This window comes from Coturnix japonica, chromosome 15 (assembly GCF_054131305.1).
Source record: "Coturnix japonica strain WE chromosome 15, WE-NBRP24, whole genome shotgun sequence".
NCBI classification, from domain to species: Eukaryota; Metazoa; Chordata; class Aves; order Galliformes; family Phasianidae; genus Coturnix; species Coturnix japonica.
In genome coordinates, this window is record NC_140677.1 from 581,252 (window position 1) to 601,424 (window position 20,173).

The 20,173-nt window shown below is 42.9% G+C and overlaps 1 protein-coding gene across 16 annotated transcripts in view; it reads left to right on the top strand.

The window, feature by feature from the left end:
- Positions 1-20,173, top strand: part of TMCC1 (transmembrane and coiled-coil domain family 1) — an 86,354-nt gene that overhangs the window by 29,584 nt on the left and 36,597 nt on the right. The window contains exon 1 of one of the 16 annotated variants that reach the window (XM_085516696.1): positions 7,847-8,054. The exons of 14 other annotated variants lie outside the window; for them this stretch is intronic. In XM_085516696.1, the coding sequence (XP_085372822.1) occupies positions 8,001-8,054 (54 nt within the window). In that variant the 5' untranslated portion in view covers positions 7,847-8,000. Of the gene's footprint in view, positions 1-7,846; positions 8,055-18,018; positions 18,263-20,173 lie in introns of those variants that run through there. One more of the 16 variants, XM_015874854.3, reaches the window with a different exon arrangement.

The following is a 20,173-nucleotide window of genomic DNA, read 5'->3' on the forward strand; positions in this document are numbered from 1 at the left end:
GCTCCCATGGAACCACAAGTGAATATGACTATGACTCAGATATAGTCTGATGGAGGTTTTGTATTCATAACATCTAGACAAATCTAGCCCCTCTCCAATTCCAAGGGTGGAGAGAAATGTAATAAATTTCATTTTGTGTTACAATGCCTTTGCTCAGCAATGCCTTGACTGTTACACATGAGTTCTCCAGTGTTCTTTGCCTGTACCCTCTTTGCCATGTGGCTTCTGAAGAAGTCTTCTCTTTGAAGGCAGTATGTATGTTAAGTGACTTTTGAATGACTGTAATCCAGGAACAGGCAAATCCACTTCAGTACCACAGTTAATGTTAATGCAGCCAATGGAAACAGTCTGGAGCTTTGAAACAGAAGGGTCTTACATGGGTCATACATGATCCTTATCTGCAGTGTGGGAGTACAGTAACATTCAGATACAGGATTTTTTAAAATTCTTTTTAGATTTTAGCCTATAAATAATGCAAAGGAATTTTTTAGCAGGGGAATATAAGGCTGTGACACCCACCTGTACATTGATAGCTGTACTTTGTGTTTGACCTTCAGGAAAATGTAGTGTTAATGTATCTTGTTGCCAGGTAAGGCTGGCAGTTTTCTTCCTGCTTTGTGGTATGTCCCATTCACTGTTTTTCCATCCCTGTCCCTCTGTCTCTCTGTTGAAAGTGATTGAACATGTCTTGTTTAAAAATAAAAAAATAAAAATAAAAAAAAGAACCATAACTGGAAGGGGAAGAATAATAATGGGCTTAAGAGTTTAAACTGTATTGATTTTTTAGCAACCAAATTAACCAAATACATGCTTGAGTCCATTTTTAATCGATCTTGACACTCAGAATAGCAAAATATAAATTTTAAGGAGCATCCACTTCAAGTTTTGGTATTGCAACCCTTTGGTTGTTGGAAGCAATATGGGACCATGGCTCTGAGATGAGCTGTTGTAATTTGAAAGGAACAAATAGGTATATTTAGTATTGCTATCAAAATTCTCTGAAGTTTTCTGCCTGCCAAAAAGAAGATAGGATATTAAACAGGCTAGCATGTAACAAGCAAAAAGACACACAAAAAATATGGCCTTCAAGATTCTACAGTGTTAGATTAGCCAAACCCAGCAAGAGCACAGCCACTGCCCTAAAATGGTAAATGATGCAAAGTGATTGTGTGCGTAGGAGATTGTCTTTCACGTGTCTGAAACATTCAACCTAAGATTACAGGCGTTTAGAGATTCTCATTCCCTCAGTGGGCATGGAACGCAGTGCTGCTGCTCAGACATGTAGAGAGGGGAGCTTACTCCAGATGTCACTGGAGAGCCTTTAATTAAACTGAAGTTGTGCTATTTCAGGATCTTTTTGCCTGACAAAATAAATATACCTTGAGTAAGTAAAAAATATATTCAAATTGATGGAATTGTTGTAGATTCATAGTATGAGTGTGAAAGCCAAGGGACAGCTGTTTGCAGGCAGCCCGGCCCTGTCTTTCTCCTGTGATAGGATTATACTACAAATAGTTTTCTGCAGCATTTGGTTCTCCTTGTTATCTTAAGAAACGCTCTCAGCCACCATGAATTTGCACCTGAAGAACACGCTCTAAATGTCATGAAGTTGCTGTTTGTGATTGTTTTCTTGGAATGGGTCAACTGCTGCTCATGCTGCTGCTGTCCTGCACTTCAGTTCCTCTACTGACTGCAGAGAGAGGTGTGGCAGTTTCCTCATCAGCTGAGTCTTATGTCCTGCTTCACTCACAAACTAATTGGATGTTCCCATTGGATGAATGGGTGAAGAGAGACTAAATAAGAATTCTTAACTATCCACCATGGTAGCACACTGTCATAACTTTTGCATAGCCTCCTTCCCTTCTCTGGCTGTGTTTTTCTCTGTGGCTGTTGATTGCAGCTGCCTTCCAGAGGAGCAGTAACCAATTAGCATTGTAATTTGTTTTAGAGAGATTTATTTCCTTACTTTCCATTGTTGTCTCCATCCCAGGAACTCACTGTGCCTTGTCTGTCCCATAGCAGTATTTTATGGCACTGTTACTTTTGTGGTGCTGTTTGGTTACGTATTCCAGCTAGTATTTAACAGAGCCTCATGTCACTCAGGTATTTCATCTTCCAATTCTGTTGTTTTCCTATTTGTCAGTAATAAATCTTATCTAAAATGTTTAAAGAGAGAGATTTTACATTTAGAAACTTTATAATTAGAATCACTAACAATATGAGATTGTTACATTCTTCTATGAAAATTTGACTTTAAAGTAATTTATTCTTTATTCTGCTGTGTTTACATGGTAGTCCTTAGGATTAGACATGCTGCCCGCTGTTCTCCTGAGCAGAGCTCTGCCATTGCTCAGCTGATGGCTGAACTGCCAGCTTGTAGGCTGCTTGGTTGGTTTTGCTTTTAAACTTTATGTGTGATCTAGGTTAAAATGTGTATGTAGGTGAAAACAGAGTAATGGGGTATGTTTTAATGCTGCTCTAAATGGTTTTAATTAAAGAAGCTTTCACTCTGTGACTGAGTGGACAGTTTGTAAGTCCTCTTTCGCTGACATTGACTGTGTGTCCGTGTTGTTGCTGCATTGCTGGTATAACTCACTGCAGTCTGGATGCTCTGGAGCTGGGATCAGGTTCTTGCTGACAGCTGTTTGGTGTTGGGTTACCACAGGGCCCTGGCTGTGGGGAGGCTCTCTGTGCTGGCACTGTGGGCCCCAGCTGGTGCTTGGGTGCAGAGCCCCGGCTGCTTGCTTTGTTGAGGAATAGCCCTCCTGTTGCACAGAAAATGCATGGTTAAGGAGCCTGGGGGAAACTTAAGGGGAAGACATGCCCGAGGTGCCAGCTGAGTCGCGCTCCCACAGTCTGGGGTGGAAGCCAGTCAGGCACGTGGTGAACAATTGGTGAAATTTGTACAGCTTTGCAGTACTTGGACTTTACTTAGCATGGCTTTATTTTGCTGGCTTGGGTGTGGTAAGCCTGACTGTTCAACCTGTTTCCACGTTCCCTCCGTTCTTGTTATATTTCAACTGGTGCAGTTCTGGTGGTGCACATTGCTCTAGAGCCATCCAGCTCTTACCTGCTTGTGGTAGTGTTATTTTCATGATTTTTTGTTGATCTGGCCTTCTAAAATCTGACTTTTGTTTTCTTGAATTGTTTATTAGTGTTCTGTAATTAATGTTTTTAGCAAATTAAAGGGGAATTTTATGAGGGCTGCTCCAAAAATAATGCCTCCTATGTTTTGATGTTGGCCCACAGAGTAAGAGGCAGTTGGTGGTAGGATGGCAATAGAGGTCAAACTTTTCTCCAGTGTTCTGTTGTTTTGTTGCCATGTTATACATTGCAGCGGAGGGGTACTCTAATGGAATGGCAGACCAGCAGCAGCCAGCTGTGATTCTGCTATTCCCACCTGAGCAGTCATTTAATGTCTCCTCCAGAGACAAGGTAGCAATGCAGATGAGATAGTATCTGTTCTCTACAACTGAAGTGTTGCTGCACAATTGAATGTCATAAGCTGCTCCACAAGGAGCTGATTCATACTGCCCTCTAATCTGATGCCGGTTTACAGCATTTGCTTCAGTTTGGTAAGACTGCTTCTTTCACAGTAAATAATATTACATTGGCATTATTTTTGCAAGGTCAGTATAATTCCTCCTTGATAAATGATGATTTGATGTTGAGTTTCAATAGGACCAAGTGTCGGGTCCTGCATTTTGGTCACAACAACCCCAGGCAGCCCTACAGGCTTGGGGAGGTGTGGCTGGAAAGCTGCCTGATGGAAAGGGACATTGGTGTGCTGATGGACAGTTGGCTGAATATGAGCCAGCAGTGTGCCCATGCAGCCAAGAGGGCCAATGGCATCCTGGCTTGTATCAGGAATGGTGTGGTGAGCAGGACTAGGGAAGTCATCCTGCCCCTGTACTCGGCATTGGTGAGGCCTCACCTCGAGTTCTGTGTTCAGTTTGGGGCTTTCATAACTCCACATCCGCAGTTGACAGCTTTGGCGCAGATAAGTCTTTTAAGATACTTGTTCTCATTTCAGGACTTAAACTTTGTTTGAAAATTGCAGTTGATTCAATGCTGTGGCTCTCAGATCTTACTGAACTGAGAGAATTTGAGGAAGAAAGGTCTGATTATGGATGGGTTTAAGGAAGATGCAGAGCCCTTCATTCCCTCATATACTGAAAAACGTGACTGGAATAGGAGGGAGTAGGAGCTAATGTTTGCAGTGCAGCAGTGCATGTCTGTTTGTAGTGTTCTCTGTAGAAATCTGCAGTGTAAGAAAACACCTGCTCAGTATTTCACGTATGTTCTGGTTAGTTTTCCACCATTTGCCTCAATAGTGATTAAATGTTAAGAAGATTTGAGAAGAAAAACTTGATTCTCAAAAAGAGAAATAGCATGCACAATGTGTAGGGTCTGTGTGGCTGCAGATAATGCCTTTTGCAGGTAGCTCTTAACTGTGGGTGTGCTTTTCTTTCATCAGGCACCATCTCCTCCGTGTTGCTCTGGTCATGTTTCAGGTTATTGAGGATTGCCTCTAGAATTTCTTGTGCTTCCTTCAGAGTCAGCCTGATCTCTAGATGAAAGCACTGCTCTGTTCCAGGAGATAATTACCTGAGTGATTAAGTAGTTAGTGTGTAGTGGATGATGGTGACACCTGGGCAGCCTCGGTAGCATTTCAACTGGAGGCTTGCTGTGCTGTAAACTTCACTGATTTCATTGCTACAAAATTAGGGAACAGTTTTTATGGCACATTGTGTAGAAAGGATGTTACACTGCAGTAGATCCTTTTTATGACGTGGAGAAGCACCTATTAGTTATTCAAGCTCAGGAGATATTTTAACCAAAATTGTTTCTGCTGGTGCAGAACTTGTTTGCATTTATAACATGAGGTGTTCTTCTGTAGTTATTGAGCAGAGTTGCTTCTGAGAGGGTATTTCATGCACGGCTTTTGACTATCTTCTGCATGTGCGCCTTGTTGTCTTATAGCAAAGCTGAGCTGTCTTCAGCTAATCAATGATGGTCTCATTAAAAATGTGCAGAGAAACTCTGCCAAAGAAGGAAAGAACAACTCAGTGCTTTCAGGAAGGTCATATTGTCCCCTTGGAGGCCAGGTTTCTGAAGAAGAGAGAGGGCAGGACTTGGGGCCGTGCCGTGGTGTCTTTGTTGCATGCTGCTGTGTGTCCATTCGTGGCTTCCTGTTGTAAATGGGTGCCTGAGCTTACACAGCTGGAAAAGGAGATAGTGCCGGTGGTGGAATTTGCTGTTTGATTTCAGCTGTCCTCTTGTAACTCTTAAATGTCAGTCAAATTAATCTGGGTCAGTGCAAAACGCTCTGCTTTAACCACTGAGTTAACTGGGCACGTTCTACCAAAAAAACAGTGACGAAATGTGGAAACAATTTTGAGCAAAATGAAATAATTCCTGTAGTTGCAAATTTTGCTTAAGCACCAGCTCAGCGCTTTTGGTCATTTGTTTGGGGCTTTTTGGGTGGTGCTGAGTGGGTTTGTTTGTTTGTTTGTTTTTCCTTTTTTTTTTTTTTTTTTTTTTTTGGATGTTTGTTTTGCTTTTCCCTTCTCTCTTTTATAGCAACGCCATACATCCACAAAGTGTTTTGGAGCAGCATGTGCTGAGAGAAAGCGTGTGTGTGCTTGCACGCATGCAGCAGCCACAGCCACCAAGCGGATCTGAGCCACAATCCTGCAGGCAGTGCTGGGTCAGGGTGCTCCTCCTGGCTCAGCTGGCTGCCAGAGAGGTGCCCAAGCTTGTGTGGGTTACTGGGAGCCAGGGGATGTTACCTCCACCAGCTGGAGTCATCATTACCAAGAGCTAGCTGAGGCCTGCACGGTGCAATGGGAGTAAGAGTAAACTCAAGTCATTGGGATCTCTGTGTTACTCACTACCACGAGCCCTAAAAATATGCTAACCTGAGCTAGACAGGGGCTTCCTTAATTCATTGCTATGAAGTTTTATAATGTGCTCTGAATTTACCCAGTCTGAGGCACCTGGAGTGTTGATTGTTTTTTTTAATGCTTTTATTTTATTTTTTCTGAAGGAGGCACAAAAAAGACTTCCTTTCCAAATCTTCAACTAAGGAAAAACTCAAACTGATGTGAGCAAAAGGACTAACTTGGTAATTGTGGAATGTTGTGGAATTATCATCAGTCTGACTGCAGTGGCTTCTGCAAAGCTTCACATTCTCAGTATGAATTTAGAGCATGCTGAACCAAAACCACCTATGTACTCACTGAGCAGGAAGGTGGGACAAGATTTCCTTTTGAAATCGGTGATAATTACTGATCTGCTGACAGGTCCTGCCCTAAGAACAGAAGGTGTGCTTACTGGCCAAGCTTGAAATGCATTTATTTATCAAAACTGTAAGCCCAGGTGAGGCATCCATTAAGCTAAAAGCTTGTATTTAGACACTGAGCAGAGTAGAAGGAGAAATACTTCCTTCCCATCTTTTAAGCCTAGATCTTGTTGTTACCACGTTTCAGAAATATTTGTGCATTTCTTACACCTTTTTACATTTTTCTTCCTTAAAACAAGGACTTTTGTTCGTGCTGTCATTTAACCAAGCTGCTCAGCAAGGCAGAAGTTGGATTGGTGGGAATAGCTGGCAGTTGGGTCTGCATCTGAATCCTGATGGGCTGTTCTCAGGGCAGTTTGTAATACAGCAGATTTCCCACTAAAATAGGGGCATCATAAACTTCCCTGGCTACTGCTAGGGCAATAACTTTTACAAGTCCAGAGAATATCATAATTTAGAGTATCTGTGTTTGTGACCTGAAGAATGACAAGGGGAGTACACAATGTGATTGCCTCTTAGGTTTAATATCCACCTCTGCTTGTATGAATGAACGATGTTTGGAAAATGAAAGTGATTAGCAGCCAACAGGGTATAAATCATGTGAAAACATGTCTGATGTACAGTCAACATTTCTTAAAAGCAGCTTTCTTCTTAAGGCGACTAAGCATTGCTGCTGTACTGCAGAGCAGTGGGGTAAGGAGGAGCTTCTCTCACTTCTCCTTCCCCAGAAGGACATATTGTATTGCTGCCCAACAGCTTCCCAAGATATACAGGGCAAGCACACTGTGCTTCTGCCAGCCATAAAATAGACTCGTTTTGACCAGATTTCCCCCAAGGGCTGATCTTTGTTCCTTGGGATCTGTCCTGCCCTGGGACAGTACATGGTTGTGGAGGACAGGAGGGCTCCTGTGTGCTCCCTGGAGCACTTTGCTGCGGCACTGCAGGGCAGGGCCAGCTGTGTGACCTGTGTTTGAAGCAGCTGGACAGTTCTCAGTTCCTTCAATTCTCTGGTCACCCTAAGTGTAATAGGGGCACTGTGCAGATTGCATCACTGAGCTGATAGGTGTTTCATTGGCCTCATGTGAGAGCAGGAACTAAGGAGGCTTCACTGCCATCGGGCCTGTAGGTTTTGAATGGGTTTGCAGTAAGCACATTGTAACAGTGGTCTGAACAACTTTATGATTCAGGTTGAAGATTTTTAGATTGCAGTTTCCCTATAGTTCTAGAGGAAATCCAAATTCATCCAACTCAACAGTCTTACTGTTTGGAGAAAACGAGGCAGTTTTCTGTTAATCATTTTATATATATATATATACACATACATACATATATATATAATTATTTTATTTTATTTTTTTAAATGAACTTCCAATGCCATTGTCAGTAGATGTATTTTCCTTTTGGGTCCTGCTGTTTTCCAGAGAAGTCACTTCGGAGGCGTTCCTGATGGGGTCAGTGCTGAGGTATTTTTAGCAGGCTCAGTAATTCTTCTGCAGTGCATTCATGCCTTTCTTGCCTGCAGTTACTGATGCTTTCTCAAACATGCATTCAGGCTCCTGCCAGCACACCCAGGGTAGTTCTGCTTCATGTTACAAGATCCTGCCTTGTCAGGGCAGGGCCCACAGCCTGGCGGGGCTGGGGCCATCTCTGCAGCATAGCAGGGCACGCAGTGTGCTCAGTGCTGGGCTGGCACTACATGCTCCCCCGCCTTGCGCCCAGCATGGAGGGCTCACTGCCTGCTTCCGAACAAGTATGTCCTGCGGCTTCCTCCTCCCTTGGGTGTCAGTGATACTGCTGTGAATATTGCTGGGTTGCTGGGTAGAGACTGGGGTCATGTGTGGGAGGCTGGGATTGGTGCTTTGTTACTGCTGCTAGAGTTTGCTTTTTGAAGTTCAGTTCTCAAGCTGCTGCTGAGGGAAACAGCAGAGGAATAAAATTAAAGGTCTTTTGTCCCTTTAATTTTTAAAATTTTTTTTTCCTCTGCTGTTGTTCTGTAGTTAGCAATGTTTGTTTCCTAGCATAGGTTCAATACTATTCTTAAGGAGACTGCAGTTTGCACTACTGACATATTGTTAAATATTTGTTCTTACTGTGTGGGTAAAGATTTCATGTTGGGACAGAGCTTCCCCAGGAAGCTGCAGTTTGCATGGTTCTGTGTGTGGCTGAGGCCAGAGCTTGTCTGCTTCTGGTGATGTCCTGCAGGGAGCTGTGAGGCTGGGGTCCATCGTGGCACAGCACGGAGCACAGCATAACACACAGTCAGCTGTTCAGTGTGTTTGGTGAGTGCTGTGAGTGGCAGAGGGAACACTTGGCTAAGGTCAGCTTTTAACATGGCTTAAAATGTCCTTCATGTATAATGATTGTGCTTTATCAGAATATTCAGCTCCTTGAAATGCTATGTTCTTCAAAACAGAAATGTACTTTTTTGGAAAGTCTACCCACATATTCTGGTTTCACAAGAGATATTTTGGTTGACTTCACAATCATGCATTTCAAGTCAGTTCTTCATTAGAAAAACGGTGGCAATTCCCATAGTGCTTTCCTTCTCTCAGACAACAGGAACTTCATAAATTCCCAGGTTGCGTCTAGCATTAGCTGTGATTTTTTGCCTGCCCATCCATGCTGTGCTGCTGCACTTGGTTCATGTTCTCTTTTCTGCACACTCTGCCCAATGAGGGCTCCGTTGGTGCCAGGGCCGTGCTGGGCTGGCTGCAGTGTGGGCGTGGGGCTGGGCAGCTTGAAGGGATGGCCAGGGGAGAATGACATCTGCGTTGGGTGCACGCTGCTCCCGGAGGACAGAGCTGCATTGTTGGCATAAAGAGAAGTGAAAATGCTAGAAGCGTTTCAGTTATTTTGTTTGTATTGTGGAATAGTTTTTTATCTGTTCTGCTCTGTTGGTAGCCCTGAATGTAGAGCTGCTTCCAGAAATTTTTAAGTGAGCTGAAAGTGGAAAGAGTTTGTGTCATTTTTGTTGTTTGGAACACACAGGAAAGGAGCTTTAACTTTATATTAGGCATTATCAAAGCTGGGCTAAGGTGCCTGGAGACCAGGTACAAAAGTTAAGTGACAACTGAGCTATTGTGAAAAGGAGACATTATTTTTAGTCTATATACTTTCAACTTCTTATTTGTATATTTATTTGGGGGGGTGAGGAACATACTCAGCTTTGATAACTAATAATTTTAAACATTTAGCTTTATTTTGTCATCAGTTTAGCTTCACCTATCTGGATCTGCTTCAACAAAGCTGGGAAAGATCAGAATTTCCACTATTCCTATTGCTCCAGCATAAGGAAATGTGGGGTAAAGGAAAGAGTTTATGTAGCAGAAAAGGACGCGTTATGTGTGTGGTTTTATAAACTGTAAGTGGGGAAAAAATAGCACAGGGTTGCATGTTTAAAAAAAACCTTTTTGTAGGTCGTCTGCAAGGAAGAATTACCTCGTGGCTGTCAAAAGCAACACTGAGTTGCGGGGTTTTCTTTTTTGTAAAACAAAACATTGGGATCTGCTTTTATTTTCAGTACTGTTTTGACGTTACACTTTCACCAAGGCCACCAAGAAGAATCAGCCCTGAACAGTGCCTTATTGTTCATGATTTGTCATTGCTATTTGCAGCTTCCTCACATTAACCAGGCTATTAAAGCAGCTGGTTGTTTTTGATAGGAAGCTTTGACATTATCCAGGGATGATAGCTGTTAAAATAGGGCGAAAAGAAGCCATAGATCTGTAAGAACTGAACAGTGTCATTGCTAGACAGATTTTCTTTCCTGTGTGACAGTCTTAAGGCCATAACCCAAATGGGAATTAAATCTTTTTCTTAAAAACACAAGCAAACAAAAAAGAACCACCCTAACCATTTTTAAACAATGGGAGGGCAGCAGTTCCAGAAAGGAAAGTTCCAGAGCAATAGAAATACCCTAATAAATCAGTACGTCCTCACAATGGGAGGCTGAAACTTGAGGAAAAAAAGAGTGGAAATTAATCCACAGCATCTGGAGACTGTAGCTGGAGCATTGGGGGGCAGAACAGGATGCTCACTGGAGAAGGGTCAGTGGGCAGTAGGGTTCAGGAATGGTGAGCCAGCGTTCCTAGGGAACTCTCATCTGCTCTTCTTCCTTGAGGCTGGTTGGCAGACCTAGGATACATTCTCATACTCCAAGCTGGTATTTAATAAACAAGCAGAAGTGCAGAGGTTCTGAGGAGAAGCAGAGCACAGTTCGAGCTTTCCTGGTGGGCACAGCCAAACTTAGGGTTAAGATTTGCAGTGAAAAAGCGGTTCAGTAGGTTCAGGGGATGTTCCTTGTGACTTCTGACTAAGAGTGAACGTAGGGTGCTCTTGATAAGAATGTCTGGAAGAAGTCTGCTGTCTAATAGGGCAGACCTATAAATGATATATTTCTGAGGCATCTGTATACAAAAAGCATCACTAAGTCGGTACTAGCAGTAGGAGCAACATGGAGTTCAGACCAATGAAAAGAGATTAAACAGTAATATCTTGCTGAGTAGCTCATAGTATTGAAAGGTTTTAAATAACTTTTTCTCTTTAATTTAATGCTTCAATCTGTATCAAGAACTCAGTTCCAAAAATCCCATTAATTTGGCAGTTTCTTCTCCATTGGTAACATATCAGTTTGGATTTAAGGTCATATATGCTCTAAGACATAGACCAGTGTTTATTTGGGAGAAGTAAAGGGATGCTAATTTGGGGAAGGCTGATGGAGAACACAAAAATAACCTGAAAATAATCAAATACAGATGTTAGTTTTTGTGATAGCCAATTGCTTTTGTACTCTGTGGGAAGGGATAGAATTGCTTATTTTCTGTCACTGAATTAAGCTTGAACATATCCATGTAGTTTCATAAACTTCTGGATAGAATTACCATGAGCGAAGTTAATCAGAACTCGTGACTCCGGGATCAATCAATGAAATCATTCAAATTATTATTTTGTTTTTTAAATTAAGAAATAAATAGCAATTGTTGTGTGTCAGTTGCTGACATTAGCAGCTTCTTGCACATTATGAACCCAGAGCATGGGCAGTCCATACAGTCTACATTTTATTCGATACTCTCTCTGAAACCTGCAAGAGCAACAACATTTTCTTTTGTTTCAATTAATCCATGCAATCAGTGACCCTGTTCACAGTTTGCATTCATGCCTTGGATCTGTGTTCTGGGATAAAGGAGCTTTCTGTTCAATGTATTTGCATCTTATTTATGGCTTATGGGAATCTGCTTTGCTCACACTCAGTATGTTGCAATATTCCTTCCAACTGTGTAACTCGTCAAGAGTTTATGCACTGCACTATGCAGATCTAAAAGGCAGACTTGCTGATTTTGTCTGCTGAATTTTGCTGGCCTTTCTGTCGTTAGGATTTTGTAGAGGTTTTGCAAATTTCAAATGTCTCCGCATCTTCATATTTTCCCTTGTACTTTGGTCTGCTGTCATGACACAAGAGCATTCAGAAATAAACCAAGACCACCAAGAACAAATAGACTGCTGCTTTCCTGAGGAAATATAGTTGTAAAGGGCTCTGGAAAACGAAGCTCCTTTAGGAGCTGTGAAATGCACTGTGATGTTTTTTCACTTTTGAACTGAGAGGAGAACTATCAAATTAAACATATCCAAAACATTGTAATGAATGTAGGCCTTGAGTTAACAATTTATCCCGTGTTAGGTAAGATGTAGTACCCATCATGTCCTGTGCTTATGTGTAGTTCATTGCAAACTGAGAAAAACATGCATCATCCTGAATATCAATCTGCTGACTTCAGGGTCTTCTGCATGCATCTTGCCTTGCCATTGAAGTGACTGAAACAACTCATGGTTTCAAATACTGCAACTAACATGCAGCAGTTAAATGGGTCAGCTGGGTTCTTTGTTGACACTCTGGGGGAAGTCAGGCCTTGAATGCTAAAAGCTAAACCAGCAAATTCTTAGCGAACGCTGAGAAGGTGTTTTTGATTATTTGTTTGTTTCTTAATCTTTTATTAAGAAGTTATGAAAAAGAAATTTTTTGACTTTCAAAACTTGTTAACAGTATGATAACCAGAAATAATCATTTTAGTGCATAGATACCCAACATAGCTGAGATCTACAATGTGGTTAAAAGGTAATTAAAGCCATTTGAACTACAGCTGCCTGCCTTTCCATGTTGTTATTGGGGAAAGCATAGCAGAAAGGGAGTATGTGGGTTCTGTATTAGTTAGGATGACATTAGACTCTATGTTGATATATGTGCCAGCAGTACTGAAAAATGAAACACCAAGCCTGCTTGGAAATTTTCCATTTTTAGGTTGCAGGTTTACTGGTAAACTTAATCTTTTACACAGAGTGGGCGTTTTGCCTTGACTGTGGTTTCTGCTGAACCATAGTGGTGTTACGTAGTGTGCTGACAGTGTTTAGTTTGCTTTGTGCCATGTTGGGAAAAGAGCATTCTGTGGACTTTAAATAAATAAATAGCACTTAAGAGCTGTGAGAGAGGATCTGATATTATATGCGCATTCAGACCTGCAGCCCACTGCACAGCATTAGCCAAGCTCTTGTGGGGAGAGGGGGGGCTCAGTTTCTTCCCTGGACAGACTGGGCTTTAACCGGCACTGCAGATTCTCGGCTGCCTTCCTCTGTACTCCAGGCTCATTCTTTGGGCAGAGGGGGAGTGTTCTCTGGCATCTGCAGAGCTAGATGCTCTTCAGATCTGATTCAAGACCCCTGTTGTGAACCTGGGGCTATTTGTGCCTTGACTTTCTGTCCCTCCTTCCCACCTTCCTTCTCTTCAAGGCAGAGGAGCAATTCACAGTGTTGGTGTTTTTAAACTCTGGATCAGAGCTAAGATAGCATATTATGCTGAAAAATTACAGTGGATGCCAGCAATTGCCTGTCTGATTTGTTAGCTCTTGAGAGCCAACTGGAGACAGTAGGTCTGCTTAAATAGTATTTCAGGAGTTCAGTGCATCTTCCCACTTTCCCTTTGTGTTCACCAGCATGGACAGGAAGTGCCCCAAAGTTTGGAACTGATTGCAGGTGAGTATCTGTACGTACTCAGCGCTACTCCATTGGCAGTGTCCGCCTGCAAGGACAGTGGGAGCTGAGGGCAGTGCGCATTGTGCTCAGGGGATCATGGCGCCCAGCAGGCAGCCAGGGCTTACAACAGTTCTAGAAATGCCCATTGTGCTGTTACTCATCTGTAGGTTACGGACTTCTTACTAGGAGGTTCTCTGCTTTCAGGTGAGCAAAGAAGCAGCAAGTGGGCTGGTGATGCTGAGGTGGATGTGCTGGCAGCCACCTGGGGGTTTTCAACCTGACAGGGTCATCTGAGCTGTCCTTGGGCCATGCTCCAGAAGGTTCACATCACCCCCAACCCAAGGCAGTCGGGATGGTATGTGGGGTCAAGGACTGCCTCAGATTGCTCAGGGCATCACCACATGCACCACTTTGCTGCAGAGCAACCTGAGGTAACATGAGGGTCTTCCTGCTGGGACCTCAGGAGCAGGCTGTGAACACCACACTGACAGCTGACCAGGGAGGGGTGGTTAGCTGTTACAACCATAATATCACAGCAGAAAAACACAGTAGTAGCTGAGAAACCTACAGTGTCAGAACACTGTGAGATGTGCTCATTTGGATCTTACAGCTGTGTCTGAGATGAGCTGGGCCCTTCTCACCCAGAGCCATGTCCACTCTGCAGGCCCGCAGCATGGCCCCTTTCACTACAGACCACAGGCTTGCTGGGCCAGGACTTTGCTTCTCACCATGAGGGAAAGCAAAGCGCATCCCAGGTGTCTGCAAGGTAACCACAGCCTGTGAATCATCTGCCTATTACTTCTGGGTTTGTGTGCAGACAGCAGTCTTGGATTTCTTCTTTGTAAGTGCATGTGCAAATCTGGTCTGGTAGCAATGCAGCAGACAGCAATGTGAGTTCTGCCATCGTTACTGTGGGGAAAGTTCATCTGATGCAGCAGTAATCAGTATTACTTGTAAAATGCCTGTAGTGTTGCCAGCTTCCTAAAGGATGAAGTGCATCCGCATGTGCCAATTTAAGCCCTAAACCAGTTATTGGAGCCATCTGCTGGCTAATAGCAACACTAGCTGCAGGTTGTGGTTGGGCACAACTTCAGTTGTCAGTGGCATCAGAACAGCTTGTCCTGGACTCCTGGAGATTGTCTGGTATGCTGTGCTGAAATAGTTACAGTATAATAACCTAAACTATTGCACTTCACACCAGTGCTGCTGATGCGGTACCAATCTTCTGCCTTCCTTCTTAAATTTTCTTATTAGTGCTTGTAGAAACATTGCAGTGCCTTTTGGGAGAGTGTGTGAGGAAGTGATGGACTGTCTATCTTAAGGCAATTAAAACTGAAACAGGAAGCAGCAAATAGTAAGAAGAAAAGCAAGTTCTACAGACCACAGTATGAATGAAATAAGTGGATAGAAGGCAGAGAAGGTCAGTACTAACTTTTGTCTCAGTTGGTATTTTCAGAGGAGGGGATCAGCAGTTCTGTGCAGTGACTTTGTAGCCTAGGAATGGAAATTAAAAGGTTAAATAATCCATTGTCTTAAAGTGCTTCTGATACAGGTGGAACCTGATGCCATCAGATGACTGTTGCTTTTAAAATTGCACATGACTTTGCAGATTTGTACATGCTAACTGTAAGTGTGGCAAGGTGACGTCAGCCCTTGTGCCTTGGGCAGTGAGCACACAGCAAGCTTTCAGTTCTGGGGTTGTTGTGGATCACCTCGTAGTTAGCCAGAAAGCCTTACACAACGTTTTTCATATCACTGAGATTGTTAATTCTGGAGTAGTGTTTGTTGTTAGTTCTTTACTGTCTATAAAAAGCTCTAGACAGCAAAGGCAAATCTTGTGGCATTGTTTACATAATATGTACCATATACATGCAATGCAACATATATGTATGTATTGTGTATAAAATAAACTTGCAAACTCTGAGACAGATTTTTCTCTTAAACTTGCCCACAATACTGTGGGCATAAGATCTCTTGCAGTACTGCTCAGCACCACTGATGATGCATCTGCTGTTCTTGGCCTCAGCTGTGAGCAGGTCAGTTCTGTCTTTCCCCTCCCCTGACAGTTTCTGGGTATCTGTGGCCTGCAGCAGCAGTGTTGGTGCAGCCCTGGAAAGACATACCAGATAAGGAGCCTCACTGGCTGCGCTCGGTGCTGTGCCCCAGGAACCCGACATGGCTTTTCAGTGAGACCATTGTGAGGCCCCTGCTCCTGGTGTCTGCTGAGCACCTGGAGCCAAATTAAGGATGTCTCGCTATGGTGCTGGCCTAGTTTCTTTCTGGTAATTGTGTTCTGCCTCTGTAGACTCTGCTGCTGGTTCAAGGTTTTTTGTTCCCTACAACTGTTGCTTGTGACCTCATTATCTCTATCCCACTGATGTAGCTCTTAAATTTTTGTTGTGAGGAACTTGCTGAGGCTGTCAGTGTGATGGGATTCATAGATTCATAGATACTCACATGCTCGAGGTACTCTGGGCTGGTGGGAAGCAGACGTCACATTTTCTTCTCAGTCTGAGCACTGGCACAGGGGACAGCACATGAATGTTATGATTGCAAGTCAACTTTCACATTTTCCTGTTTTCTTGCTCTCTTACTTGATGTTTTGCATTGTTTGATGTTTGGCAAAATTTGTGTTTTACCAGATATATGGATCTATGTTATTTTTTTCCTAAAATTCTCTGTTTCGACCTTGGTAAGAGCTCTCATCTTGTTACAAGGGTCATATGAGCATCTCATCTCCAAACATTTTTAAGTCAGCACCTCAAAGCTGACGTTTCTCTCCCCCATCCCTCTAGGTGATGCTCAACCTGGTGGCTTGATTTTATGTTTTTTGTGTTTATTGCTCTGTAAAACTTGCAAGGGCTTGTCCAATCATAGTAAATAAAATAATGAGCCCATTTACATATGTTTTCTTCAGTTTGTATGTTGCTTTAAATCATGAAATGATCTGTCTAAATAGTAGTGGAATTCCTGTGAATTAAGTAGATTTTAGCCAACATAAATTGCTTCCTAGGCTGATGATGTTCTTTGTGCACAGTGTTCCACTTCTCTTCCCTTTCACATCTCTTAGATGGGATCCACTATTATTAATATGTAAAAGAAATCTGAAGGTTACTCAGTACAGATGTTCATCTGGAGAGTGAACATGAAACAGTCCCTTAAAAAAGGGACTCTACCCAACACACAGTCGTGCTGAACGGGACATGGCTTTGGGGCAGCACGTGTGGTAGCAATGTATTGCAGAATGGGGTCAAGAGGAGGCATTTACTGATGCAGCAGTGCTGATACTTGTTGCTGCCTGTTCACCTTTGGCAAAATGATTGTAAACTGCTGCAGAACACAAACCTATACCAGAGACCCATTCCACGTGTTACAGTTTGGTGGCTCTGTGTGCAGCCTGGTCACAAAATTCGCTGTGTCCGTGTTGGTTGCCAGCTTCCTTTTTCCTTTTCCTCTGCCTTTCACTTGTCATGTCTTTTTCTCTAACCTGACAGAAATCTCCACAGAATGCTTTCGTGTAAATAACTTCTGGTACCTCCACACCTGTGTGCTTTACCTTCTGTCATAGATCAGATATTGCTCTTGTTCCATCTGATGTTTTTATTTACCATTTGTGTTTAAATACCCTTTAAAATATACTTGCTTTTCCTGAAATGCCATCTGAGATACCAGTATAGTTCAAGAGCATGTTTTTTTGGGTTTTTTTTTGCTGTTTTTCCTCTAGTTCTGGCCTGAATAAAAACTGAATTGTACTTCTTGCGTTTTGAGTCAGTCAGAAGTTTGGTCCTTGTTTATACTGCTGATACGAATTCATACCCTGTGAATTAACATTTCAGTGCAGAATTTGGTCACATCAGGAGGGACTGGACTTTAGAAGCCAGTATGGGGTCATACTTGCGTATTACCCACATTGCTGCAAGTTAAAAAAAAAAAAACAAAACAACCCAAACCCAACCACCACAGCAACTTCTATAGGCCCATTTGCATTCTGGTTTTGTTGGTTCCTGCAACCCTGAAAGCACGCTGCATAGGTACTCCGGATTAATAGTTCTGAAGATGTCAAATTGAGATTACATATAGCTTACCTTTGAGGTCATCCATCTCTGTCCTGGGTGAGTAGCAATATTTTCTACAAACAGAAAATGTAAATGAGACAGCAGTGAAGAGCGAGGAGAGGAGAAACCATCAGGTGAGAGTGGTTTTCCGAAAGTGAGTCTGAAGGAGCAGGGCTTAGTGGCAGCTGCTGGTGAGGGTCAGAGCTCAGGTGGTTACAGACAGGTGATGTCTTTGCTTTACAGCTTCTGTTTTGTACTCAGTCCCTTATATGACAACTGCTTTCTTAGTAGAGTTCCTGCCTCTCAGAAGATAACAAAAATCTTTCAAAATTTTTATGTAGTGATTTTTAAATAGCAGTGTTTCTGTGGTGGTACAAATAGAACATACCATTTATAGCTGGATTTGTGTCCTCCCGTGCATCTTTGTCTTTAATTCTGGTTAAATCTTGCTAAGTGAACTGCTTTGTGTGTGCTAAGAAATGCATCATCCTGATTCTGTTGATTTGCTGCTTATTTGTCTGTCTGTCATGCTGTCCAATTTATAGACTCAAATGTGCAGTTTTAAGATAGTGCCATGTGTAGAACATGGAATAGAGAACCCTGTAGCTTTAAATCCAGCAGGCCCGGCCCTTCTGTACATCTGAAGCAAATAGTTGGGCAGAAGAGGCTCACAGCTTGAGCGTGACAGTTTGCTGCAACAGCGCAGGGGCTCGGCAGGCAGTGATGTCTGCTGTGGGGAGATGCCCGGAGCTCTCCCAGCCCTGCAGGCGCATGGAGCAGGGTGGGCAGCGGCTGGGTGGCAGGGGGGCATGCAGGGATGTTGATGTGGTGCTGCTGCACTTCCGTGTGCTGCCAGAAAGACTTCTGTGAGCCGGCAAAGGTAAGAGGAGCACGGGGCATCCTTGGAATGGTGTCAGTCATCTTATTCGGCTGCTCTGTTAGGATCACCAGAAGAGCTTGACCTCGTTTTGTGGGATTAGCCTTGGAAATGCTGCATTTTCGTCTGTTGTTAAATATACTGTGGTTGTTTTTATATAACTTCACTTCAGAAGCTGGGAAGTGTGAAGAAGGCTTCTGTCTGAGTGAGTGCTGCAGTCTATGAAGATCAAATATGGTGCTGCTCCTTGGAGTGCTCTGGGTTTTCTTGTTCTGGGGTTTGGTGTGTGTAATGCAGTGAATGATGAAGGATGAGGCTGGTGCATGCAACCTGGTATCAGGGGGGATGTTGAACTGGCAGTTTTTAAAATATCATATTTTGCTGTTCTGACTGTGCAAAATGTATTGTCAGGAAGCAGTAAACAAACTGCAGATAGAGATTTTACTTCAGGTGAACAAACAAGAACAAACAGCTTCCCATGGAGTCAGTGACCTTCAGAAAGGAATAAGTAGTGTTCTTTGGTCTGGGTTAGCCCTGTAGCCAGATGCAGCTGTGACACAAGCCTGAGTTAACAGTGAGTTAGTTGTATTTGCCTCACATTTGTTAAATACTGAAGAGGAAACAGTAAGGACTTTAAGACTGATCTCTGGTGCAAATAGAAGATAATTCTTTTCAAGTCGCTGCAATTAGCTTCCCCTTGCATTGTGAATCCAGCATGTGGAAAAAAACAACAAAACAAAAAACCAGAAATGCAGGATGCTGATGCTATGCTTTTGCCATAGATGGATGTTGACCTGAGACTTGTTATTTGCTGAAGGCCTTGACAAATTGTATTGTGTTGAGGTTGTGCTGGAAGCACATATGTCTAATTCCATTTGTTTAACATGCTCGCTATATTCCTCTGGGAAGACCTGGATTTCCTATGCTGGGACGTGTACTTACTGCATTAATCAGTGTCCATAATACAAGCAATGCACAGGTGGCTCTTGGGCACAACGATGTTGGAAATGCAGAAATGAGTGCTTCAGACAACAGTGAAGACAGAGGACAGTAAAAAAGAATGTTTTTTTATTTACATTCCAAATTTCATTTTGATAGATCTGTGTACTTTGCATCTTGGCATCTGTAACATCAGGCTTATACATCACCTCTTGAGACCTAGAGAGAGAAGGAATTAGAATAGGGTACCATGTTCTTGCCTTCTACATCAGATCTGGGCAGTTTGCTGTCACTGTAGTTAGGAGAGGATTTTGATGTTGGGTAATGGAGATGCTGCCAGCAATGTGTGTGCTCCCCATCAGTGCGAGGTGTCACTAGGTGGAGTTCCAAATTAGGAATCATAGTTTTACTATTGGAAATACTGAAAGAAGCGTGCTGACTTCAGTATTTACTTAATACTGTGTTTGGTATGGAGCAGGACTCTGCTGCCATGTTCTGCTGTGTACCTGCCATGTCCTCCCTTCAGTGCAGCCATCTCGATATAGTCACACACCATGTGCGCTTTCCTTTCAGATGCCACAGGGCATGTGCCACATGCTGGTCCATTCCCTGTGCTGCACACTGCCCTTCCTACGTTGCTGCATCTCGTGTGTTAAGTTTACTGCTTTGAGCAACCATATGGGTTAAGGGTAGGAGCCCCTTTTGCAGCACTAAAAGCTGAGCAACAGGCTCAGAACAGAAAAGGAATCTCTGGGGCCAACTTTTTTGCATAGCTCTCTAGCAAGTGTACTATTAGCTGTGTGTATGTTACATTAGAAAGGCTTAAATAAGGGAACAGTATGTCAAGGGATTATATGTAGGAATGACAGAAATGTGTTCACAGGAAACATGGATCCTGCTGTTGTGAAATATTTATCTTTTACTATAAAATGTTTTTTGAATCAAATTTGAATTATTACTTACGGTCACACTCTG